A 27,724-nucleotide genomic window follows, 5' to 3' on the forward strand; every position below is an offset into this window, starting at 1 on the left:
CTCCCTCACCCTTCTCTTCCAAGGATGTAGGACAAAAACAAGAAAGGCCAGTGTTTAGTTATTCTGTCCATGGAAGATTATACACATATTTAAAACATACTTAAGAAAATTATATTCCTTTTCTGCCAAGTTTGATCCATTAGATGCCATACTGCACCTTTCAAATTCTACATACTGCACCTTTAAGTGTGTATTTTGGTAAAATCATGAGATATCATTATATGTCATACATAATGCATCTGTGTTTGTATTGACCAGCCGCGTGAATTTGCAGAGAAAACTTTAACAGAAGTGAACTCTGAGCCAAGAGATCAGCTGAGCTGTCCAGCAGATCAGAAACACATATTTAAAGATAAAAGATAAAGATAAAGATACATTTATTGATCCCACAGTGGGGGAAATTAATTGTTACAGCAGCTCAAAAAATAGTGATATAGAAAAAAAACAAAAAAAACAAACAAATAAAAACAAATATATACAACAATAAAATTAAAAATTGAATTGAACAGTTATGGAATGGGAGATGTATTCACTATTATGAATGAAGCCTTTACTCATAAGTCAGTTGAGGGTGAATGAATGAAGAATTGTGACTGTTGCTGTCCTGTTTCAACTAAATGGTAAATGTTGCCCATCTCCAGTAAACATTACACAGTTACTGCCTTTTAGAATAAGATCTGTACTGTTGCACCAACATCTAGTATCATAATGGGTTGCACTCTTCAGAGACTGTGTTCTGTCAGGGTGACAGCTCAAATGATAGCAACCTAACAAAAAGACTCAGCTGGAGTCAAGTCAAGTAGAACAATGTTTGGGTAGAGCCAGCTTCATTGTATTAATACCAACCCTACCTAACATTAGTGGGTAATGCAGTTACATTAGAAACACTGACTAATGACAAACAAGATGTCCTGAGAACATTCAGAATATTCATTGTGTATTGAAACAAACATCCATGCAGAGCTTATTTTAACATATTTTCTGTGGTATGAATTGCCAGGTTTGCTGTGTTGCGTTTAATTGATGACAAAAAGTTTGAACCTTTCTCTGGAGGCTACTGTAGCATACATATTACCACGTGAATAACTGCTGTGATACATTAAAGATTGCTCTGGATCACATGTATATACTATATTTATTCTTTATTGTATATAGTATTTGGAGATTGTTTTTATTGTATATAGTATTTTATTTTTTTTAAAATCACTTTTAAAGAATACTGTTGTGTCAACTTTGAATTTGTCTCTAGGGGGATCAATAAAGTTCCCCTAAAGCTGTAAAGCCCTACAGCCTGGATAATATCAAACAGTGTAAAATGTAAAATGAAGCACCGTCATTGGGATTGATTGTAGTTACATTGTGTATCTCAAGTCTTCAGATTTCAAGCGTGGTTTCTCTGTTCATCACATCACTCCTGCTTTACCCTCCCTCTGATCCGATTACATGGCAGTGTAAAAAAAAAAAAAAAAAAAAAGTGAAGGTACTCACAGGAAATTAAACAGAGCAGCTACAATCTCTAATTCATGTTGTCTCCTCTCAACATGTATCCATCCAGCTTGCTTTTAATTTTAGAATGGTTTATTAATAAACTTTAGATTTTTACACAATACAAATAACCTTTCAGCCCCTTTCACAAATCCAATTACGTAGAATTTGGTCTGCTTAAATTGTTCAGCCACTGACTTGCAATCACATTCAGCTGTCATCAAATGTATTATATTATCCTCACCCATGCACACATTTTATACGTAGCCCAAAACCCTGAAATACAGAGAATCACAATTACTCACATATGCACACACACACACACACACACACACACACACACACACACACACACACACACACACACACACACACACACACACACACACACACACACACACACACACACACACACACACACAAACCATGTTTCCATCACTTCAGGGGACATTACATTGACTTACATTCATTTACTGGACACTTATCCTAACCGTAACCATAACCACTACATGCCTAATCTTAACCCTTATCCTACACTTAACATAACCCTAAACTTATATTAACTTTAAATCAAGTCTTCACCCTAAAATAAATCATTTACCTTAAGGGGACTTGCTTTTTGTCCCCATAAGACAGGCGAGTCCCCATAACATAACTGTGTGAACAGATTTAAGTCCCCACAACATTAGGAATACCTAGTACACACACACACACACACACACACACACACACACACACACACACACACACACACACACACACACACACACACACACACACACACACATACACACACACACACACACACACACACACACACACACAATAATGTCACAATGTTATAATTGCATTTAGCTGACAAGTTTATCCAAAGAGACAACACACAAGGAAGAGAACAACATGAGGAGTATGAAAGGGGATGTAATGCATAGTGAATAGAATGTATTGGTCTTTAACTTTTTCTTATGATGGTAATAACACCAGACACCTTTCAGAGTGTAATGAGCGAGACGGGTACACCTTAAAGAAGAAACAGGAGCTGTTTGAATTGCTTGTTTTGTAAGCGAGGGTCATGGTTTTCAATTGAATGCAGGCAGTACTGAGAGCCAGTGGAAGGATGTGAACAGTGGGGGGGGGAACATTTGCTGTTTCGGGCTAGCGGAAGACCAGCCATGACGCCACGTTCTGGATCATCTGCAGAGTCTTGAATGTACATGTGGGGAGACTTACCTGTACGGAGTTGCAGTAGCCAATATGTGCTATTGCAAAAAGTTTGTACCAGGAATTGTGCTGCATGCTCACACAATTAGGGTCTAATGTTGCTGATGTTGTGCAAAGCAAATGGACATGACCAAGCAATCAAAGCCATGTGAACCTTAAAGTTTAGTCAGTCATGAATCATGACACCCACAAGTTTTGGAGCAAGAGTTGGGCTGATATTTGATTCTTGATTCTTCAAAACATCTTCAGGAGGGAAACTACTTCTTTTAGTTCTCAAAGCTTTAATATTTTAAAATGTCATAATCCCTTCCAGACATAAATGTTTGGTGGCTGGTTGCTATCTCTTACCTCAGTCAGTGCAACTTCTGAATGAGGGCTGACTTGAGGACAATGTACGTCATAATCCTTTTTGTCTGAGATCCTTTTAGAAATGTGTTGTTCCTCAGTTAATACTGGGAAGGTCAAGAGTACATGAGAGTCACACTGTATAACGCAACGTCGTCTTCCTTCTCTCTACATCAAACGCCGACATTCTAACAAATTAAAAAAACGAAATAAATCAACTTTGAAAATGAACGCAGGCAGAGGAAACATTGATAAAACAATACCGGGCGAATCTCTCGTAATCATCTGTATAGCAACACGGTGCTGGTGTGTTTTTTTTTTTTATCCTTGAAATATGCAAAAGCTGAAAGAGACTTGTTAATATGTTTTAATGAATATTTCAGAGGAAGGAGAAGTCTTTGATTTTTTTTTTATTTGCTTGTTTATCCATACAAAAGGCCAAAGAGGCCACAGGTTTAATTATTTTGAATTGTCAAGATCACAGAATAATTATTTTTTGATGACAACATCATTATTATTACCAACTGCAGCTGCAACCCATGAAGAAAATGCAAGCCCTGTAATATCTCTGTATTATTCCTATAGAAAATCACTTAGTACATCCTATAGAGACATACTGTAGAGCCCTGTAATATCTATATAATATCTGTTTTTCTCTCTCAAACCACTATCTGATTTCAAATGGAATTAATAGCAGCTTAACTTTTGAAGTCATGTTAAAATGATATAGTCAAAATGATCACATAACCTAACACATAATAAACCCACCAGTGTGGTCGTGGCTGTGTAACTATCTGTGGACTTATTGACCGCTGTTAGCGCTGTGGAGCAATGTTTTAATGAGCTCGTCCCCTGTACTAGCACAAGGACACACGTGCACGCTCCAGAGCATGTGGGGGGCGTCACAATACACAACCCTGGCAACAATTTGAGTTGACTGGCCGCCAAGCAATGAACGCCCACGTCCTCTCAGCAGGGGGTAGCAGGGCTTGAGCCGCGCTGTTGTTGTCCTGCATGATATCAGGGTAAAATGAGGTCGACTTGAGATGCTTCTAACTAAATCTCTGTAGTGTGCGATCTCGTTTCACTCCTTTGTTCGTGTTTGTAACTGCTGGTTTCTTCTGTTTCAACCATATTAACATTTCATATTGCTTCACATGAAAAGACTTCCCCACTTACACCATGCCAGCATGATGATTGCTCAAGGCTCAGCTCAGCACAAGCATCCCCACCCACACAGGAAAACACTGAATGTTAACAGAACTGTTTGTTAGGAAGAAAATGTCCTCATGCTGCTGGTCTCACTGAAACCTCTACATGGAGTCCTGAAACCTCTAGAGGGAACGCTGGATGTTGTGGACCTGTTACGCTCAACATGCAGCTTCCCTTCCTCTTCTATAGAGGGCAGCCTTGTAACTGCAAAGTCTTCACAGTGATTATCATCAAACAGCCCCGGTCCCAAACACACATACACACACACACACATGTGTACGTGCGTGCGTGCGTGCGTGCGTGTCTGTGATTGGGTCCGGGCCTGTTTGATTTCTCAGTGTGGTTTGGATTATCCCATAATCTGATAACGACCAACTGTGCAGATTTAGTGATTAAAGTTCTGAGGCAAATGGTTGTTGCTATGGCTGCCAAATAGAAGAAAAGAAGAAGAGAATACATCTGTGCGTCTGAGGAGAAAAGTGTGTGTGTGTGTGTGTGTGTGTGTGTGTGTGTGTGTGTGTGTGTGTGTGTGTGTGTGTGTGTGTGTGTGTGTGTGTGTGTGTGTGTGTGTGTGTGTGTGTGTGTGTGCGTGTGTCATTGGGGTGCTATTAATACACAGAGTAATGCTATTAGGCTATGTGTATATGAGATAATTTATACAGTTTTATATTCTAGTAACACAGTGCACGCATCTGTGATGAATGCACATTATTCAGATGTATTCCTCTAAGAGAGACACAGTGCTGGCATGTTTACATGCTGATCCTAGGAGTCATTTAAAGGATCATTTAGTGATTTCCTGCTGTTTAACACAATTCATTTCAATAATAAATGTCCTGCTTTCAACTGCTAAATAGGGAGACTCTACACATTTAAAGCAAAACCTCTAATCATTTATTTTCTAAGCAGTGTTGTGATCAAAACTCAAAAAATGTAATGTATTACACATTACTTCCAAAAAAAGTAAATGTGTTACTTTACTTAATTACTCACTGTGGAAGGTAATCACTTGTTACATTAGCTTTGCGTTACTGCTTAGCAACGCCTGCAATGTTGTGTAAAACAAACAAACAACAAATAAAATAATATACTGACCAGTGTTGGGTGTAACGCATTATAATGTAATATATTATATTATATAGACAGTTCACTATTATCTATTATATTATATATTATATATTATATTATATTATACAGTCCGTTCACTATTATCTATTATATTATATATTATATTATATATTATATTATATAGACAGTTCACTAATATCTATTATATTATATATTATATTATATATTATATTATATAGTCAGTTCACTATTATCTATTATATTATATATTATATTATATAGTCCTTTCACTATTATCTATTATATTATCTATTATATTATATATTATATTATATAGTCTGTTCACTATTATCTATTATATTATCTATTATATTATATAGTCAGTTCACTATTATCTATTATATTATATATTATATTATATATTATATATTATATTATATTATATTATATTATATATTATATATTATATTATATTATATTATATTATATTATATATTATATTATATTATATTATATTATATTATATTATATAGTCAGTTCACTATTATCGGTATATTATATATTATATTATATAGTCTGTTCACTATTATATATTATATTATATATTATATTATATATTATATTATATTATATTATATTATATTATATTATATTATATATTATATTATATTATATTATATTATATATTATATATTATATATTATATTATATATTATATATTATATATTATATATTATATATTATATTATATTATATTATATTATATATTATATTATATTATATTATATAGTCAGTTCACTATTATTGGTATATTATACATAATAATTGAAGAACACTGTAACACAAGTAACATCATATTTGTTTGTTTAGTATCTGTAATGTGATTACTGAATGTAGACACTGTAACGTGTTACATTACTGCGTTACAGATAAATGTAATGTGATTACATGTGGTTACATTGTAATGCATCACACCCAACACTGTTTGTTAGTCTCATTAGATTTAGCTTGAAGTCATTTATTCAGAAATCTGGATTTAGTAAAAATGACAAATACAATATGATCCCTTCTTCACAATACAATTCCACTGCAATTCAATGAATGATATTCAAATATTACATTATTTAAACACTCTGCATAGAATTGCAGGGGTTGTAGCAGCTTCACTGAGAGTTGCTGGCCCACACCATGAATGTCCCTTTCAGACGTGCTCCTCTTGGGTCTCATCCTGGTCACTTTTATGTAAAAGTCACTACAGACGTTTGAAAGAGATGCTGTGAGATGAACTTACTGTAAAGGTTACAGCAGCATAATGAATGAACAGAGAGACCATGAAAAAGAAAATGAATTAAAGTAAACTGTGTTTCATAAATGATTAAACATAATGAATATGCTGATTTGACAATAAGGAAATAAAGATCATTTAACCCCTTGCAGTGAAAATGGGGCAAAAGAGGTTAAAAAGGTCATGTAACTGCAATAATAATCAGACCAGCTGTGTTCCATTTACAGTTTTTATTCATATCACCTGCATTGATGAATAAATGCAGTAGATATACAGTAGCATGTGAACAATAGGAATTAAAGATTGTATGCTTGGGTAATGTCAGACTTAATAAAGTATGGCAGCAGAATTCTTTACTTAATAAATGATCAAATAGATCAAATGCATTAGATAGTTGACTACAGAGAAGAGGAGGCATCACTGTCATTTATTATAGCTTCACTGAAAATGTTGCTTCAGTGATTTCAACTCACTTTTGTTGTCCAGCAGTGATATGACTTTATCTCAGGGCACCAGCTGACAAATCCCCTGTGAGCATTAGGCTCTGTAAACGTGTGAATACATCTGTGAGGAACATTAATGTAGAAGACACCTGCAGTATGTCTAAATGACATAAAGTCAGCTTTAACAGCTTGATGAAGGCAGCAGTGTTACCTACCCAGTCTTAAAATTGCCCTTTGTTCCTTTCAAACATGTTTTAGATCAGGAGGAATTACAAGTCAGCATCTTTCCCATTACATCAAATATAGCACTGCCTTCAAATAAGTCAGTAGAAAGTGGGAGTTTTCTCAGGAGTTGGTGGATAATAAACCAGAGCTAAAAGTGTATATTGGACTTACATAACTCCAAATGATAGTGTTGCTCTGTGTCTGCTGGATGTGTAAATAACATGTTCACCATATCAACTGTAATACTGTAAACATTTGATAAATATTAATGTTTTTTTCATCTTGCTCTGCTTCCCATAAGTGGCCAAAAATCAATGAATGCAGTTTTAACCCAATTTGACCCTTTTCTTTTTTTTCTTCTTTTTTTTTTTACATTCGAGTTGTAAAAACACCCTATACACATTTCTTTTAACTAGACATTTCCTAATGTGAGCCACAGTATTCAAAAATAGAATAAAATTAATTTGTGTGTGTGTGTGTGTGTGTGTGTGTGTGTGTGTGTGTGTGTGTGTGTGTGTGTGTGTGTGTGTGTGTGTGTGTGTGTGTGAGTGTGTGTGTGTGTGCGTGCAGCCGATACACATTTTTATATATGCAAATGTACAGAAAGAAGTTCAAAATATTCCAAGACTCAGGCAACTGAAAATATGTGACCAAATAGAATGCTGGATGCTGGATAGAGTATTCAGTGAATATGGTGACACCCTGCAGCCTTCTGCTCTTTTGGTTTGGGGTTTAAAGCGCCCTTCAGTTCTTCAAAGCATCTTCCAACGACGCTTTGAAGAACTGCTAAGCTTCTCTAGGTATTAGATTTTTTTTTTTTTTAAATGTGGGATTTCATATGTTATGTAATCCAGCAGCTGATCAAAGTAAACACAAGTCGCCAAAATCAAATGCTCATTGAGAGAATTTCAGTGACTTACCCCTAAAGATTGGATTGTCTTTTTTTTTTTTTTTTTTTTTTTTTTAAACACGTTAACAAGCTAAACCATTCAAACATGTATGACAGAGAAAAGAAGCTGCTGATGAATGTAAGGCTATTGGTCCTGGCTGAGAGAGTCATGTCCCTCTGAAAGGCTGTCAGGATGATGAAAGACACAAACTGCTTCGTATGCAACTCAAGTAATTCCTTTGGCTCACAAATAATGTCAACATTGAACATGAATGTGCTTTTGTTGCACGTTTGAAGCAGTACAAGTGTTCCTCTGATCACAGCTGCACGAGGACAGTTTGATACCTCCAAATTGTTGCAGCATTTTCCATTGTATATTCCATTTATGTCATTCATTTCTGTATATGCCTCTTTATGTAGTAGATTTCATTGTTACAGATGGTGTCTGCATTTTCTATGTGGAATTCAAATAGAGATTGAAATGGAATGATGCATGCATGTGCTGGACATTATGCAGAAGAAAAAAAAGCCAGTAAACGTCAGTATTACAGTCAGTTAACCTTGTTCAAATATATTAAAACAATGCGATGTGATGAATCCTCTCAGCTCACATTTGATTGGCTGTGCTATAAACAGTTAAACCAGCTGTACTTCAGTTGCATTTATAACAAGATAAGCTGCTTAAAGAACAACTTAACACCTTCACAGATCGCTGTTGTCTCAAATCACATACTTCAATCAATCAATCAATCAATCAATCAATCAATCAATCAATCAATCAATCAATCAACCAATCAATCAATCAATCAATCAATCAACCAATCAATCAATCAATCTTTATATCTAAACTTAAATCTTTTATATAGCGCCAAATCACAGCAAAAGTCATCTTAAGGCACTTTACACATAGAGCAGGTCTAGACTGTACTCTTTAATTTAATTTAAAGAGACTCAACATTCCCACATAGCTAACCCTTTAACAGGAAGAAACCTCAGGCAGGCACTCTAGATAGGAGGTTGAGAGAGCAACCCAGTCTCACAGCGTATCTCACGTATCACAGCTACGTTGGTCCACAGTGTAAAACGTAGCCATGGTTACGTCTTTTCAGCCCTATTCTTTTCTATAGGACTGCGTTAACGTCACATGATTTTATTACTAGTTATAAAATACACAGGAATTATAAATTCATTAAAATGAGCACGTCCTGTGAAAAACACACACAGATCATTTATTGTTAACGATCTCAAATCACTGGTTAAATGTAACCTCATCGGCCTGTCACCAATATTACTGCTCTTCTAAATCTCTTCTCATCTCACAATATTCACAGAAACACTGCAGCTAACCACACCCATCAGTGATGTTAGTTGTGATTAGAGGTGAAACAGATACGTTAAGTTACTCTTTAAGATGTTTACTGCCCCCAGTGATCAACATGTGTCATCTCCAACACATCTAGATTATTATGATACACTTTTGTCATCAAATCAACCAGGACTGAAATTAGGATTATAATATTATAATTATTTATAAGATTTATTCACTTCAGTTGAATTTTTTTCTAACTAATATAAATGATTTTTGACTTTTAAAGCCAGTAATGTAATGACATTAATGACAGAGTATCCCCTGGTTCACCCCCAGCAAAAGCTGCTAAAGAAGGGATAAGACACTGGGGGTTTTAATACACCCCTGAGACCAACACAATGACAAGCTTATTCAGAGCTGTTAATCTGAACTGGTCAGTGTGGTACAGCCTTCTCCCAGCATTGGGTTGATCAAGAGCCCAACAGGACCCAGCGGGCCCAGTCACGTGTGTCCTGTGGGATCAGACAGAATCTAGATCATATATTATAGGTGTGTGGGACAGTCATGGCCAGTCATATTTGCTAAATTTATTCCCTCATTATTTTGTGATCACATTTTTATTTTTCAGTAATAAAGTTTAGATTGAATATAACAGCAAATCATAAGCATCCTCAAACATCTCTAATACTGGACATAGATTGTTCTAACATGAGATAGAATAGATATTTATTGTCATTGCAAGTATACAATGAAACTCAGTTTGAACAGTTCAACTGCAGAATATAAATATAAAATATAAAATATATACACCAGTACACACACAAACCCAAACACATCTCACACATACCCATGACCACATACACATAAACACTTTAAAATATGTGTTGAATACTAAAATATAAATAAATATATGAATAAGGGGCAATGACCATATGCATACATTATGATACCCTTGTTTATCCATGTACATTATGACATTTATCAACTGACTGTCTTTAAAGTTTCCCCTCCTCCCTTCCCCCATCCTGGATGACATGCATCAGCATGATAGCAGCAGCATGATGCTGTAAAGATTAACTAGCAGACACGGTGTGAAAGAGTAGCAATATAACATTAACCCTTTCATGCATGAATTATGATAACCTCAGTCAGGATTTTTTTCCTAATTTTTTTCATTTCTCTTTAGGCATGAAAACAAAAATGTAACATCATTCTCTCTTTCACCAAATGATATAACATGACATCATAATAACATAAATCAACTGATCTACAACCAAAAGCAATACTGCAGGTTTACTGGTGATGTATGGGATGACACACTGTGGTGGCTGAAGTGTAACTATGCATCAAAATCCTTTCATACATAAGAAAACAGCTATTGAAAAAAAGATAAGAGATCATTCATTTATATATGTGAGCTTGTCATGTTTGGTATCAGTAAAAGTAACATTGGTATCTGCTAACAGGCACTAACCAGAGAGTGATTTACAGTGAGATGTCAGGAGCTGCTGTGACTTCTATCAGTCATTCTGTCCTGCTGCCATTATCATTGGCATGCTGGTGTGTAAGTGTTACATCGTCAAGATGATTTAACATTTATTTGGTTGTAAAGTGTGACATGCGATAAGTTGATCATGTGTAGTTGCTTTGCACCTTAGTGAGTGCTGGCAGTAATCTCTACTGGTGCTGTCATAGAATAAAGAATTCAATTCAGGAATAGTAAATAAAACTGAATATGTTTAATAAACTTTATTTTAATTCACTATTCTCTCATTTTAAATGAATACATGTTTCCATCCAATATGTTGTGGTACACATAAAGTAAGAACACTGTTTTTTTTTGTTTTTTTTCCCAATAAACTGCTTGTGGCCCAACAAGCCAGCATGACCAAATAAGATGACAGCAGTGACAACAAGTTGGCTACCCTAGCAGTCAAGTGTTAGCAAAGCTTACATCTGTGCTCCCAAAGCCTGTCTCTGGAGTCCGTACAAGACCTCTGTTAGCTAAGAGGCTGGCCTGCCTCCAGCATCTTCTAATCACAACAACTGAGTAAACGCCAGAAACCCTGGCTCAGCTTTAGAGGAAGCATTTCTTGCGTAGGTGGAAACAGCACTACTACGAGTTTAGTAGTAGTGCTGTTATTGTAAATGATGCTTGATTTCATTTGAGAACTCAGAGATCCAACGGGGCTGACAAAAAACTACAAGCTAGTTTGGAATTAGGCTGAAAGTTGGTTCAAAATTCAACCAAACAGTATTAAATCTTGTATAAAATGTTTATTTACAATGCATGCTTGGTTTGTAATTAAAACTTGAATAATCTAATATAAAGTTTCTCACAGAATCAGGTTTATTGTCAAGTAGGATTGCACATGCAAGGAATTTGCTTTGGTGTCATGTTGCATAACAGTCAAAAATAACCAGAGAATTATAAAATATGATGAAATAAATTATATAAAAAAGAAAGAAGAACAATAAAAAGTAAAACAGCTCCTAAGTGAGAAGAGCCACTGTAGGTTTTAATGAATGAATAATTATAATTTATTTAAAAATGAATCATAATCACAGAAATTGTTGCTAGATCAAAGATCACAGATGGGCAAATATGAGATTATGGGATTTGACATTAATATAACATTTAGTGTGTATGGGAGGGGTAGAGTCTGTGTCAGTGGGGGTCTTGTTGATGAGGCTGCAGACTGCATCTTGTGGTGTGACGTGTGACAGTCTCTCGCTGCAGGGGAACATTTCAAAAAGTTTGTGTTTGAGTGAAATGGGAGGGGTCAGCCATGATCTTTCCTGCTCATGTAAGATAATTACTTGATTACTTAACTTCAGTAACCTTTAAGTAAGAGACTGAGAACAGAAGTCGTCGAACATCCCCGATCTTACTCTTTATACTACTGTTTGGCGTGTCGGTGTCATTTGTTATTGTGTGTGTGTCAGGTCAACCTGACCCACCGTGTTTCAGCCAAGATTCGGTTTCCTGGAAGCCTAACAATTTTCTCATAAGTGTTGGCTTCCTGATCTTCTTTGGGGATATCGATATGGTAAAAACAACTCCTTAAAAAGGCTTGTTGCGACATCCCCAACTGGTACAACTATTGATCTTTTGTCTCTCTTGTTGTTCTCACATATCTGCCTCTACGCTCACCTCGGTGTCCTGGAGGGACGACAGATTGCAGCCAATCACCTGATATGCTTGTCCTTGGTAGAAGCAGCATTGCACTAAATGGTGATGGAAGAGGTGAGGATGGACTCTTGCACCATCATTGACTTTGGCAGATTGAACTTCTTCAGCTGCCACAGGAAGTACATCCTCAGCTTGAGCCTTCTTGTCGAGGCTGCTGATGTTCTGCTCTCACTTGAGATTGTGAGTGATGATGGTTCCTAGGAAGTGGACTGTTCTGTGTCGATTGGGGAGTCACACAGGGTGATGGAGGTGAATGGGGCCGCGTTCCCTTTGAAGTCCACAACTATCTCCACTGTCTTTAGAGTGTTGAGCTCCAAGTTGATTTGTCCGCACCGAATCATCTGACGGTCAACCTCCCACCTGTAGATAGTCTCATCCCCACCAGAGATCAGCACAGTGAGGGTGGTGTCATCTGCAAACTTCAGGAGCTTTACAGACTTAAGAATTAAGGTGCAGCTGTCAGTGTACAGGTAGAAGAGGAGTGGAGAAAGGATGCAGCGTTAAGGGGGAATAAGTAAATGGTAAATGGACTGTACTTATATAATACTTTTCTACGCTTCCAACCACTCAAAGCGCTTTTACACTACATGTCACATTCATCAGATGGAGACTATCATCCACTCACACATTCACACACCATTGATGCAGCCATCAGGAGCAATTTTGGGTTCAGTATCATGCCCAAGGACACATCAACATGTGGACTCGAGGAGCTGGGAATCAAACAGCTGATTTTCTGATTGGTGGATGACCCACTCTACCTCCTGAGCCACAGCCGCTCCTGCTGCTGATGGAAAACGCTTCTCCATCTTTACATACTCCTTCTTGTCAGACAGTCTGTGGTCCACCTGCAGGTGGAGTCATGTACATTCAGCTAGGAGAGCTGGTCCTGCAGAAGAACTGGGATGATCATGTTGAAGGCAGAGCTGAAGTCCACAAACAGGATCCTGCCGTTGGTTCTTGAAGAGTTCAGGTTTTGGATGATGTATTGGAGGGCCATGTTGACCGCACTGTCTACAGATGTGTTGGTTCTGTAGGGGAACTGTAGGGAGTCTGTGATGGAGTTGAGTTAGGACTGCAAAGGAGGAGATGCTCAAAGGACTCAAAGGAAGCAGTCAGCAGTCTGAGTGCTGGGAAGACTAGAAAGGCGCTATATAAATGCAGTCCATTAACCATCTCTGTTGTCCCCCTCAGCTCCACAGACGAATTTGGCTTCTTTTAGCTCTTTGTTTTGGTTTCCAGCTCAGAAATGTATTATTTCATCACCAGGAGCATAACTCTAAGTGAATGTTTCTTCATGTCTACAGGATGTGTAAATAAACACAATGCTAACACATTCGCCATCACAACTTTGTAAGATGATTTCAATATTGTGTTTACAACTTTTTCTGCTTCCACCAAGTGGTCAAAAGGAGGAATTGTTTCAGCTTTAAAGGCGTTAATAGAGTTACACACTTAGAGGATGCTTCAACAGCGGCTTGTGCTTCTTGCTAAAGCAAACCACAACAGGCAGAACCAGAAAAAATATGAAATACAGTTGTGCAGCTGTGTAATCTGTGCTTCCTGTTTGTAGTGATTGAGTAGCCCTCTCATAAAGGCCTATATTTAGCACGTTGTTGTGGCATATGGATTTGTGTGTATTATCCTTTTGCCATAAGCTTATCCCCTCTTTATCAACTGGCACTCCTCATATGTGTTTGGCAGCCGCAATGCATCATAAAAGGGAATATACAGAGCCAATGTTAACTACCGGCAATCAGACAACCAGGCTGTTTCCCAAAAACAGAGACATGTTCCAAAGGTTGAAAATGCCTCTAGGTTTTGCCAGGTATGTTTTCAACTGCTTCACATCAGCCACTTTTACTCGCAGATGGATCCTGTGCCTGCGTGCCAGGGATTAGAGACTACACTGAGCTGATGGGGTATTCTAGGGAATGTTCACATTATCGTAGTCAAAATGTTAAAATGTCTCTTACTTATGTTACTCACGGTTGTGTTAAATTAATATTTAGTTTGCATACTACTACAGAAGGATTCAGAGTTGTATGTAGGCTTAAGCTAATGTTGTTTAAAGCTGCCACTAGCTCTAATTATTTGTCAGTAACTTTTCAGTGTTACTCACATTTATTAACAAAATAGTTTTCAGACGATGGAAGGGAAAAGAATGACTGTTTGAACTCAGACATTAATTATTGCATTCCACTGCAAGCTTATTGAACTGCTAACATGTTAGTAGTTTATTAAAGCAGCAGGCGTAGGTAACACAGCTTAAATTGACATAAAACTGGATTTTATTGTTAGTGTGATGATGTTTTATCTGTATGTGAATTAGCCTTGTGATGGGTTGGACATCTGGGTGATTTCCCACCTTTTGCTCAGCATGTGATACCCTACAGGAATAACAGAGAACATGGACAGATGGATATTTCAAGTTGTGCCAATGAGCTGAACATTTTTCTACATGTGACTCATCAGTCATGGTTGCAGGTCATGTCTACAGGTTATGATCAGGTCATTCAGGGAGATGCTTTCTCCCCTGTTTTATATGAATTTAGATTTTTTTTAAAGAGGTCCACATGTGTCAAATTTTCATTTTTAAGAAAAGCAAAAATTAGAAGTCTTAAAAAATAAACACAGTAGTCGGTGACAGAGCAGTTTTTAAAAAATGAATCTGCTTTTCTATCTTGTTTATAATCTGATGACCCCTTGTGTTATCTTGTGACCCTCAGGTTAAGAACCACTGCTGTAAATAGATGCATGAAATGATTTTGTGGGATTGTTATTATCATAACTGCTCATTTGGAGGAACCCCTGTAAATCAAAGGAAATAGAGCTACAAGCATTTGTCAATGAATCAGTTAGTTGTCAACTATTCAATTCATCATTTGGAATCATTCTTTAAGAGAACAATGTCTAAATTCTCTGGTTACAGTTTCTCTAATGTGAATATTTTCTTAGTTTCTATGAAACTGGACAAAACTAAATATCTGAAGATGTCATCTTAGGCTTTGGGAAACAGTGATTAACATTTCTCACAATTTTCTGACATTTTATGGACCAAACAATTAAACAATTAATAATAAATAAAATCAACAGATTAATCCATAATCAAAATAAACGTTAGTTACTAGACTGAGCCGCATTTAGCTGATTTGTTGTAATCACACACACACACACACACACACACACACACACACACACACACACACACACACACACACACACACACACACACACACACACACACACACACACACACACACACACACACACAGGGATAAGTCCTTTAATCAATCACATCACATCATCAACATAAACATCACTGCACACTGCTCTGTTAACCTTTGTAGGCATTTAGCACATTTAACAACCTTAAATAATCAAAATAATCAATATATTGACTGACGATGACATGAATTTTTAGATTTGCAGCCTCAGCAGGCAGCAGTACAACACAGATGCTTTAGAGGCTAGAATGACAAATAACAATGCTAAGTGATGGCTGTAAAGGAAGGATTAAATTGCTGTTTTTAAATGGAGAGCAGGGCACTTGTGCATTAATGTGTTTTAAGTCAAATAAAGCTCCTCCTGCTCTGCTTCAATTCTGAACAAACATTTGTTAGTGAGGTGGGGGTGGGGGTGGGGGTCAGAGGAGATATTTGAGTCCCAACATCCATTTAGGATTTACCTTTATGATGATGTGTTAAAAGTTTTAATATATGCTATAGATGTTAAATATTTTAAAATGTGAGTATATAAGAATTGCCTCCAACAATGTCTAATTATGTCACAATATTTGTATAAGCTGGTAAATATTGCACACACTTACTGTAACTGAGAAAAATATTAAAAGCCTAATAATATATAATTAACAGCAATAATAACAGTGGAAAAAAAGGGGACAGGCTTTGCTGTGGATATCATATATTGCAACTTCGATCTTGTTTCATGCATCAAATAAATCCTCGTCCTGCTCCATCAGGCAGAGAAAGATGACAGGTGGTCTCTGAGAAAACGTGTTAGAGACAAACCTCATCACAATCATTTCCAGCCTCTTTCTTTTTTTTCTTTTTTTTTTTTTTTTTAATTTTTCGGCGTCTTTAGTTATGTAAGAGATTAAATCTGTGGGTGAAGGTGGAGATGTTTGGAGCGGACAGTCTGGCTAACTGGAATTAAAGGCAGCGCGTGTAGACAGACCATCATGAGGCTGCTGGCTGAAGACTGAAGGCTGGGAAGCTCCGACCGACCGTGCGTCCTACCGATGAAGCGGTCTCCATGTCAAAATGCCAACCTTTTCAGTCATGTATAAAGGAGCTGTCATCATTAGCAGGTAACTAAATAACAAAAAAAAAAAGTAATGGTGGAGTGTCGTGTGAAGGTGATTGTGGATGAAACGCTGCGTGACACTGCTGTACTTTAGTCAATTGTTGCGTGCGTGTTGTAGTGGCGGTGCTATGGTGATGCTTAGGGCTTCTGTTTGTGGAAGAGCAGGTGAAATGTTGAGGTTATATTCATTAATACATGTTTTCATTGAAGTGGGGCTTGTGCGTCTGTGCTTACGCGTGTCGATGCCTTATATACGCGCTGGAACCAGTGAACGTGCCGCTGCGTTATACTGGCTTTTACATGGTGGCGCTTGGTGTGTAAATTAATTTCCTTGCAGGTGTTCAGAGCAACAGATGATGTATCAGCAGCAGGTAGAAGCACACCTGGCTGTAGCTCGTCATTGTGTTGTTTAGGTATAAGCATTGTGCAGAACAGGACAGAGCTCTCCATCTGTCGTGTCCGTGCGCCGCGCGCAACGAGAGCTGCTTCAATTTGCCTTCATGCTGTAATGGACATTCTGTGGCTTAAGCCTTTGTTTTTAATATGTACTCTCTAAATAGTTGTAGATTATTTTAAAATAAAACAAATGATGGGTTGTGACATTGGAAATAGTTAGTGAATCCATATCAGAAGTAACACCAAGCTTCCTTATGATTGAATGATTAGCGCTCTCCTATTGATCAAATGCACATAATGAACACTGGGACTTGTAGCTAATGACGTCGTTTCCTGTCTTTGGAAAAAGAATAAAACATGTTACCTTTACTTTTTTTCTCTTGGGAACTATTTCACTGAAGAATATGGTGTCATGTTAAAAGTCAAATATCAGATCAATCAATTTGGCAATAATAGAAGGTTTGACTGTACTGGTATTGTTACCTTTTACTGATTTGGGAAGTTGTGTGTCTTTAAATAAATTAAAGACACAACGCATGATCCCCAATCAATTATTACTTAAATCACATGAAAATGTGTAAAAACTATGTATTTTTCAATACAATATTTCTTTAATGATTGAAATTAAGTTGGATTATGCTCATGTTTGTGACCCACAGTCACATAACATGGTGAATTCGAGAAGGAACACAACTGCCAACTCAGCAAAAACATATAATTTTAACTTATGGTGTTATTATTTAATGGATAGTTTTCAACACTGAATAATATAAAGACAATTGTTGTAATGTTTAATCTTTGTGATCCACAAGTTTGGCATCAATACCAATTAAAATTTGACGGAGGTGGATATAGACAATATTCTTGATGGGCACATATTAAATAATGAGAGTGAACTACAACTTGTTGGTGTTTTTTAGGCGTAGACAGAATACCAACTTTACAAGAAAGAATTCAAAAGGAAATACCAACTTTTCTTTGTATACAGAACTCTAAATCTGAGTGAACAGATTGAATAGGTGGATAAAGGACACAGAGCCTTTACTTTGTCTAAAGTCATTTATCCTCTTTCTCATTATAATGCAGTCTATATTTTAACTTATAAAAGTTATGAGGATCAGACAGGTGGAGGCACATGTTCAGCACAGTACAGTACTAGTAGTATTTGCTTAGTTTTTTTTGGTATGGCTCAGTGTAACTTGTTTTTATCTTATTTAAATATTCCAATGTCCACAATGCATGAAATGAAGGAATTTTAGACTATTGTGGTGCTGTAGAGCAGTGTTTGATGTGATACATATTCCTGCTGACTAGTACTAGTTGTTGGTCTTAATGAAATGACTATAAAAGGTGGTATAATAATGTGGTGGCATAAGAGGAGAAGAAGATGACTGCAAGGCAATGTAAACAATGTCATGTTCCTAAAAATAGAAATAGCCTTTATGTGACGGAAAATGCATTAAACATGTTGGTTAGACTAAATGTCAGACACAAGAGAGTTGTTTCAGACCTTGAAAACAGTAGTTTGAAATAATAATAATAATAATACATTTAAGTCAGGGTCAATTTGCCTTTTTTTCCCCAGAGCTTTCAACTGTATCTCTTAGCAAACTCCAAAATGACTAACTCTAAAATGTCCAAAGTGTGCTTTTAATAGAGAGTCCCATACACTTCAGGACTGTCAAGATCACCATGCAGATGTTGCGTCCCTCTTAAAAGAATCTCTAAAATCGTGTGTTATGTGTTAGTGTGCTAGTAGTCTGAATGATGATCCAAATCCTCCTCCTGTCTCCAGATATTATGCTGACCTCTTAAGGACAGTGTTTTCATTTGAGTTCAGCATGGTCTCATTTTTTTTTACTGACAGGAGTAGGAGTGTCAGGTTGCTACTGTTGGACCCTCTGCAGCTGAAATATTAATCATTCTTCTTGTCATATGGGTGGCTGTCATACAGGAATGTGTATCTCCATTGCTGAGGAGACAGTTTTTACATTCCCAAAAATATGAGCACATATTATAAAATAGTTTTTTTATTAAACAATCACGAGAAATTTGATGTGCATCCCCAGATTAAAACCTCACACTAATAAAGCTAGATATTAAAAAATACAATACGGCCAAAATACACCAAGCATGATTTTTTTTACACTGCGCGATAAAATGAATCAGTTAAATCAATGTGCCCATCTATCATCCTATAGCTGAAATTATCTAGTTAATTAATTTAGCACCAGTTAATATAGCTTAAGTTTCGAAACTCATCATAACTAATTGCATTATCAGCAAAACTCATAATGCACACAGTGACAGAGATGGAGTCTTTGTAGCAGGTAGAAAACCCCTACATGTCACATCTATGCCTGGTGTATTTGAGCTTTAACACGTCAACAACAAAACCTGTAAGATAAACACAACTGTGGGACAATAAAATTGATCAAATTTCATCCAAAGTCAAATATTGATGATCATTGATACAAAGGAAACCTCCCTTCATATGAGTGTTTTCTCTCTCTCCCTACCTCCATCAGCAAGACAACAGCTCTGCAGTCCCCCTCGGCTCTATGAAAGGTTTTAGCTCGTTGTTATGGTTTTCCATGCTAGAAACACCTCTGTCATCATTCTCATCGTCCACCACCACCACGTTCTTCAGTGAAAAAGCTCTGATAAACCCACTCTTCAGTACCTGCCCAGCATCAAACAGCCGACACACAGTTAGCTGGTGATAGCTGGTGAACATTGCAGAGCATTTAGCAGCTAGAGAGGCAGATATGTTTAGGTGGAGACCAAACCGAAGCAAATACAATGTGAGTGAATATTGGATTTAAATTCATCAGGTGCAGACACACACAACTCCAAATGACTGTTTATAGTGCTCTGCAGTAATTGGTTGTTCACCATAGAAATGTATAAGGTGATAATATTGGTGCGTTCCAGTTGTATTAGGAAGTTGGAATTTCTGAGTACCTAGTCGGAAATTTCAACTGGAACGCCCCCCCCCCTGACGTCCGATCTCCAACTCGGAAAGTCACACGTACCCCACCAGCCCCAACCTCAAAATCCAAGATAGCAGCCCCATGTCTCAACAGTGTGAACGTTGTAGTAATATCCTGTATATTAACACTTTTGTCTTTTTTGTGTCTCATTAAATCAGTCGTACACACAGCACTGTCCAACTTCTATCGGTGGACATGTTGCTGTGGTGTTTATACGAGCAAAATACAGCAAAATGTGTTTATATCAACTGGTTTTTCTATCCGTGGCTAACCTGGCTACAACTGGCTTTCTGACTTGTAAACTGGAACGACACAAACTTGGGTGTGACGTCATTCCCAGGTCCGAGTTCCGACTTCCAAAGTAAATGGAACGCAGCATAAGTCATTGTTGTATTTGCAGCTTGTTACACTGCCCCCAAGTGGCCAAAAAATAGATTAATGCAGCTTTAAGTTCAGGCGCCTAAAAGTACTTGGTTGAGGTTAGAGCAAGATGGTGGACAATTCTGACCGTTGACTCCCTAACAGCTTTTGAGGCACTGTAAGGGTTTGTGTTAGAAAAGAAATAGTTAGTTTGACAATATCATGTTGTTCCAAATGGCAACACTTAATGACAGAGAGTGCTGAGTCATTATAATCATTTACATGTCGATAATGCTGTCTCTCCTGGAAGACATTCATTGTGTTGCACTTGTTTGTATCATAGACTGTATAAAGATGGACTTAGTGAAATGTAAATGTTTGCATTGGAGTTGGTTCGAAGGCCTGAGTTGCAGTTTATGGTCAGCGCCATGTTTTCTGTTTGGAGCCAGGAACTTCCAAATAAGGAGTGCAGGGTTTTGCCTTTTCTGTTTACTCAGGAAACACGCCCTGCTACCTTGGACACAAGCTAACGCTAACTTACTGTGAACATCAATTGGTCCACACATGGGCTAACATAGCTACTTTAGCAACATTGTGCTAAATCAAGTACCATTAAACTTACATTAAACGCATTCTGTGAGCTGTGGTACAAGAGATAAGTTCCAGTGGACTAGGTTACTGCGTTTTAAGGCCTCATGGTCATTTTCTTGTTTTTGTATTGTTTTCCACTTTTTTGTCCTCATACCTGATGTTAAAATATCTTGCTTAGGGACTAATGGAACACATGGAATGGCGTTATGTAATTAGTTTACTAAAAAAGGTCACTGTATTCTGTTAAAGGAAAAAAAGGATGTAATCAGATTACAGATACATTTAGTAAAAATGGGGATTATTAGCATGATTATCATTTTAAAATACGTGGTAAAATAAAGAGCAAAATACTAGCATGCACTGTAAAAGTCACAAACGTTAGCAGAGCAGGAACAAAACGGAGAAAATAACTCAGTGATCCACAATTGTGTGTGTAGAGGATGATATCACAGGGCAGGTGTGCACAGTGGGCGCACGTACACACACTTCACACACAGTGAACTTACATGTATGTTGGGAGAGCAGCTAGGGACGTTCATTACACACTGTGACACTCCCAAACACTCATACAAGTTAAAAGAGCACTTAAGGTTTATGACAGCTTGAAGTGCATATAATGGTTCTCCAGTGAGATGACTGTGTGTGCATAACATGCCCAGAGATGACAGTGTGTCACTGGTCACTGAATAAGTTGGAGAACGTATCACACAGATAGAATTGAATAAAAGGTCACAGTGAAGCTCATGATGCTGCTGCATATATTTCTGCTACTGCTATTCCTCTGAGAGGAGCTGTGGAGGAGGACAGTGAACACCAGCAGGAGGGTCTTCTTCCCCCTCTGAGACATACAGTATGTCTGTGTGATAGCTTCACACAGCCTGTGGGCCAAGTGCTGTTTCATTAGAGGCTTTCCCTGAGAATGTTCTCTGTAATGCACATTATGTGTTCTGCACTTCCATTATAGATCCATAGGCTACTGCCTGAATGTGATTAATGAAAAACAAGTTGAGAATACACAGAACAGAGGACATGTGTTTGATGCTAAAAATCCCTATTTTGTTATAATACACTTAAGCAAAAATCATCATATAGATTTTCTCGTCTTTATTATTGCATATTTAGTATTAGGCGAATCCAAAAGTAACATTAAGTAACCAAGTAACATTACTTTAATATTGTGATACATTTTTTAACAGGTAATTTTAGTAATTGTATCCGAATACATTTTAGAGCAACCCTCCCAAGATTTTATTGTTGTTTGTTAGCTAACAATTTTGAAAAAGATGGTCAAAAAAGTCAACACAAGATAGTCTATAGTAACTTCTGTCAGTGAAACATGTGAGGAATATTTACATGTGGTAAGTCAAACCTGTCAGACTGAAACCACCTATGTCAACTGTTTGAAAGATAGTCTTCACTCTGGGTGGATTGTTGTCTGAGGTGGCAGCAGACACACACACACACGCACACACACACACACACACACATACACCCCAATTCCTATTCAACGCAATTGAATTTTTTTTTCTTCTCCAGGCTCAATGTTGGGATGCTCTTTTGTTAAAAAAGTACACAATCTTCCTACTCTTGCATCCAGAGCTGAATGTTCGCACCTCTCAGCAGGTGATGGCAGACAGCATCAACAAAACAGTCTCACCAGAATGACTTTGTGGAATGTTCCAGGGAGTACAGAGACTATTTTACCTTTGACTACACACTGGTCAGACAAAAACTGTAAAGAAGACAGTAACCTGTGTCACTGCAATGTGCTGGTTTTCACATGTCAGACTGATCTGAGCTGAAAGAGTTGTTCTTGCTCTTTGACTGATCCAGCAAACTCTACCCCTGCAGTGTTTCAGGGCTAGCAGCTGTGTTTCATTGTGTCCACTCTTAAGAAAAGGAAATGTGGCTTTTTTTGAAAACAATTTTGGACTTTTACAGGTTTACAGGCTTCAGAGTTGAAGATATTTGAATGGTCTCATGTCATGTGTCAGTGTATGGAAGACAGTAGTCATAGTCTGACTTTGTAGCTTTGTAATCAAAGGGTCTAATCTTGGACAAACAAGCAAAATTGCTGATTTAGTTTTCCAAGTTATGTTTGTGATGTACTTATTTTTCTTCCTTTCTCTCTCCTCTTTCAATTTATCCCTCCATCTCAACCAGGACACTTATGGGTCCATACGGAGTCGACCGCGCTGTTCATTCCATGGAGTTCACAGACTGTGAGAATGGCCTGGGTAAGTAGTGTTTTTTCTCTTCAGCTGCTTGCTTGCTTCCTTCCTTCCTTCCTTCCTTCCTTCCTTCCTTCCTTCCTTCCTTCCTTCCTTCCTTCCTTCCTTCCTTCCTTCTGTCACTGAGTGTTGCTGCAGCACCTTTAGCTGCAAATATTAATAATATAATAGGACACATAGAAACTCTACGTATTTCTGATATAACCATGGGCACACAAAAGCTCATCTATTATCTATAGCCACTCATTTGTTCATGGTTGTATGTTTTTTGCCAGTATGACATTGTTTTTCAATGCCTATGAAAATTAGAAAAATTAATAAAAGAAATCAGTTCAGGCTTTGTGATATTTTCACAGTAACAAAAAAGTAAGAGATTGGCTGTGGAGTACACTGGTTCATTCAAGCTTTTAATAAAGTGCCATAGCTCGTGTCTCAACAAACAAAAAGCATGTTTTCATTACAGAAAGTGATGAGGACATGCTTCTTGTTGAAACCTCCAGATCTTTACGATTCACTTTATTTGATGCTGCAGGCCAGAGGTGTTATTGTTGCTGGCACAGCACATCTAGACAACTTAGTGTAGCTACTTTCCTGGTTTCAGCAAACTCAATTTCTGACCACGTTCATCATCCACAGACTGCTGTGTGATACACTAAACTGATCATTGTGTTCTGGTACTTATTCAAAATCTTGTGTGGCTCCACCTGTTAGCAACAGCTGTAGCGAGTTTGTTTTTCCACTTGTTGAGGCTTAGAAGTGAAGTAGACATTAAAAGAGTAAGTGCATCCCATTCTGCCACCTTCTAGCAATCAGCATTAACCTTAATATATTCACATAAAGTCCAAATCACATTGCTCAGCTTTAACTAACAACATAATGAGTATCCCTACTCAATCATCCCCCATGGTCTGACAACGCAGCCTGTTTTTTGAATAGCTGGAAATAATGTAAATCCTACTTTTAAAGGGATTTTCAGTGCGTAGTAGGCATCCTTGCTAAGCATCAATGTATTTGCCTGGGAGGGAAAGTAGGTCATGTGGCAAAGCCCTAACCCACTTAACTCAGCTGGGTTAAGAATGCGGGGAGCTGCTGTTGTTTTTATCCTTGCTTCACTTCCATACCATCACGCTGGTGGAGCCTGTGCCCACGCAAGGACACAAAACCCACATGCCTGACTACAAATACAAACTGCTAACTAACCCACTCAGGAATAGGTGCTTTTTATAAGTGCAAATACATGTAAATATACACACAACTAAATTGTAACTCACTGTAAATCTATTCATTCCTATGTAATGCAGCTGCACCAGGTCAATCATTTTGAATCTGTTGACGTATATTTAAAAAATATAGCCCACATTACAGTTTGCATGTCTTTATGCTGCAGTCCTATAGTATATAGGCCAGCCATTAAACTTTGAGTTGATGGTTCAATTCCTCCGCCTGCCCACATGTTGTAATGTCCTTGAGGAAGACATGGGACCCAAAATATCTGGCCTGGCCTGCACCATGCATGGTAGCGCTGCCACAATCACACTGTGAATGAGAGACACATACTGTAGTAAAGCACTGTGGATTAAAGCACTTTACAAATGACGTCCATTTACTATGAGGAGAGGCATGTCAGTGTGGAGCTGATGTAGCTGGAAGCTTTGGACAAGATTTAAACATCCTACTTTCATCAGTGTCCTCCAGCTCATGGTGATGTTTGAAACTCAGCTGTGACTGTCGGGTTCAAATATGAATCATTAACATATCTGGTGTGTGAATACAGAGGCAAGATTTGCAATTAGCTTCTTATTTGACAGTATGATTATCTCATATTAGTTTAAGTCTATTCTTCAAGCTTATTAAACCCACATTTTATGTATATAATACAACCATCTCTGGAATCATGCATGGGCCTTGAATTGTGCGGTGACATCAACATGTAGTAGTCATAAAACAGGAAATCTTTCCCATCTCTACAATGTCACGTACACACACACACACACACGCACACACACACACACACACACACACACACACACACACACACACACACACACACACACACACGCACACACATGCACACACACACACGCACACACACACACATGCACACACACACACACACACACACACGCGCGCGCGCGCACTCACACATGCACACACACACACTGTGCACAACTGTCAGAGTGTGACTTTCACGTGTTATGATTAATTCTTGCTATACAAACATTGTTTACATTTCAAAATTAAAACCTTGTATTGGCTGATTTATATTTGCAATATAAGTGAATTGGGCAACACTTCAGCATTATGGTCTTTAATGCATTATGAAATATACACTGTACATGTCATTATAGTGAGCTTATGTACAACTGATCAGTGTGCAAAACTGAGACTGAGAAATTTGAATGGACGAATGTATGTAAAGGAACGGAGTTATAAATTAGACTGAATGTATCTCTGAATGGTAGGCATGAATGCATTATATAGTTCATAATAACTTGTATGTCATACTGTGCTCATCAACACTTTGGATACTGTGTAGTAGAGAGCATTTTTAATTTGAATGGAGTTTGTCCTAATTTCAATGTCACAGGCATGCTGTAAATACAATATGGGTCAGCTAGGCTTTATAGATATTAATGTATTATATAATCCATAAACTAGAAATGTCATTGTAGTGAACTCATGTACAGTTCACAAGTCTACACTGATGAGCACTTTGAAGTTTGAATAGAGTTACAATGAAACTAAGTGGGCCTCCATAGACTTTAATGCATAATGTAATTCATAACTCAGCTGTGTAGGTAAACAGTGTGTGTAACTGATCATTTTTGAAATATTAGTTTGTAATGTATATAGTGGTTGAGATATAAGTATGAATAAGTCAGTAAGATAAATTATAGCTCCCATCTACAAAGAATTAGGCACAATATGACTTTGCAACTTTTTAGGTAACTTTAAATCTATAGGAGGAGGAGATGTCAAAAGTGTCATTTAAAGCAGTATTTTTTAAATAGCACATTAAATATGCAAATGTCTGTGATTTTATAAAACATTTAAATGAGATAAATTAGGCATGTAATGTATGCAGTGCATATGTAACATTAACAATTTGCAGATTAACCAAAAAAAAAGTATAAAAATAATTATTTAAGACAATTATGCCTCCAGACTTTGTATCAGAGCTGAACAGTGAGAAATTACACCAGCATAAACCACATGATCGCCTGATGTAGGAAGATAAAGACTGAATATAGTGTATGAAGATAGTGATGGAAGGCATAGCATTTGAGGAGAGAGCTAGACTATAGGCTGCGTGTGTGTGTGTATGCACTCACAGTACTTAAAGCAACACACAGGTGAGAAGTAAAGCAGCTTATAGTCATCCAACTTATGCATGTGCCGGTGTACACACTGTCCCAATACATAAAGCCTAAAGACCCCTTTACTGTACATCTGAAGCACCCTCAGCAACTGCAGTGTGTCTGCTGTACACACTGTAGCAAACACTCCTGCTGTCCTACACTGAGGACAGCACATGCTAATCTCTTTGTTAATGCAGCTGAGAGCTGTACCACCTCAGCGTGTGGGCGGGAGGAAGTGTTCATAGTGGAAATCATCTCCGTCACACTGAATTTTCTCGACATTTTGGTAGAAGAGTGGGCTTTAAAGAAGCTCTTATTCACTTCTCAGAAATGGCTCTGCTTAATTCTTTTAAAAGATGTTTTCTTGTATCATTATGCATATTATTAAGCACTTTTAGAAGTGATCATTTCCTTTTCATAACATGTAATTTTATGATCTTTACAAGGACTAAAGTGTTGGAATATTAAATCATTGGGAAGTAAACATGCCCTTGACGCATCGTGAGCAAGAAATAATGATTTGAGAAAAAAAAAAATGTGAAGCTGAATGGGGGGAAAAGAGGCATGTATTTTATATTTGCTCGAGCTGCTTTATGCATTAGAATGATGTTTTTCTTATCTGATGATAGGCGGGGGGAGGAGAGCGCTTTGAGGCTGAACAAAAGAACAAGGAATCGTTTTCCTCTGTGAAGAGTAAGAAGTGAGGGAGGACTGAGACAAGGAATTTTATAACCCCAATTCTTCCAACAGGCAGTAATTAACATGCGCCCCTTTGCTCCAGACCCAATTAGTG

General features: G+C 37.4%; 1 protein-coding gene across 1 annotated transcript in view; it reads left to right on the top strand.

Moving 5' to 3' along the window:
- Positions 1-27,724, top strand: part of si:dkeyp-72e1.9 (syntaxin-binding protein 4) — an 87,653-nt gene that overhangs the window by 11,708 nt on the left and 48,221 nt on the right. The window contains exon 2 of the mRNA XM_062439373.1: positions 23,505-23,578. Within this exon, the coding sequence (XP_062295357.1) occupies positions 23,505-23,578 (74 nt within the window). The remainder of the gene's footprint in view (positions 1-23,504; positions 23,579-27,724) is intronic.

Source organism: Scomber scombrus, chromosome 18, assembly GCF_963691925.1.
Source record: "Scomber scombrus chromosome 18, fScoSco1.1, whole genome shotgun sequence".
In the NCBI taxonomy this organism is placed as follows: domain Eukaryota; kingdom Metazoa; phylum Chordata; class Actinopteri; order Scombriformes; family Scombridae; genus Scomber; species Scomber scombrus.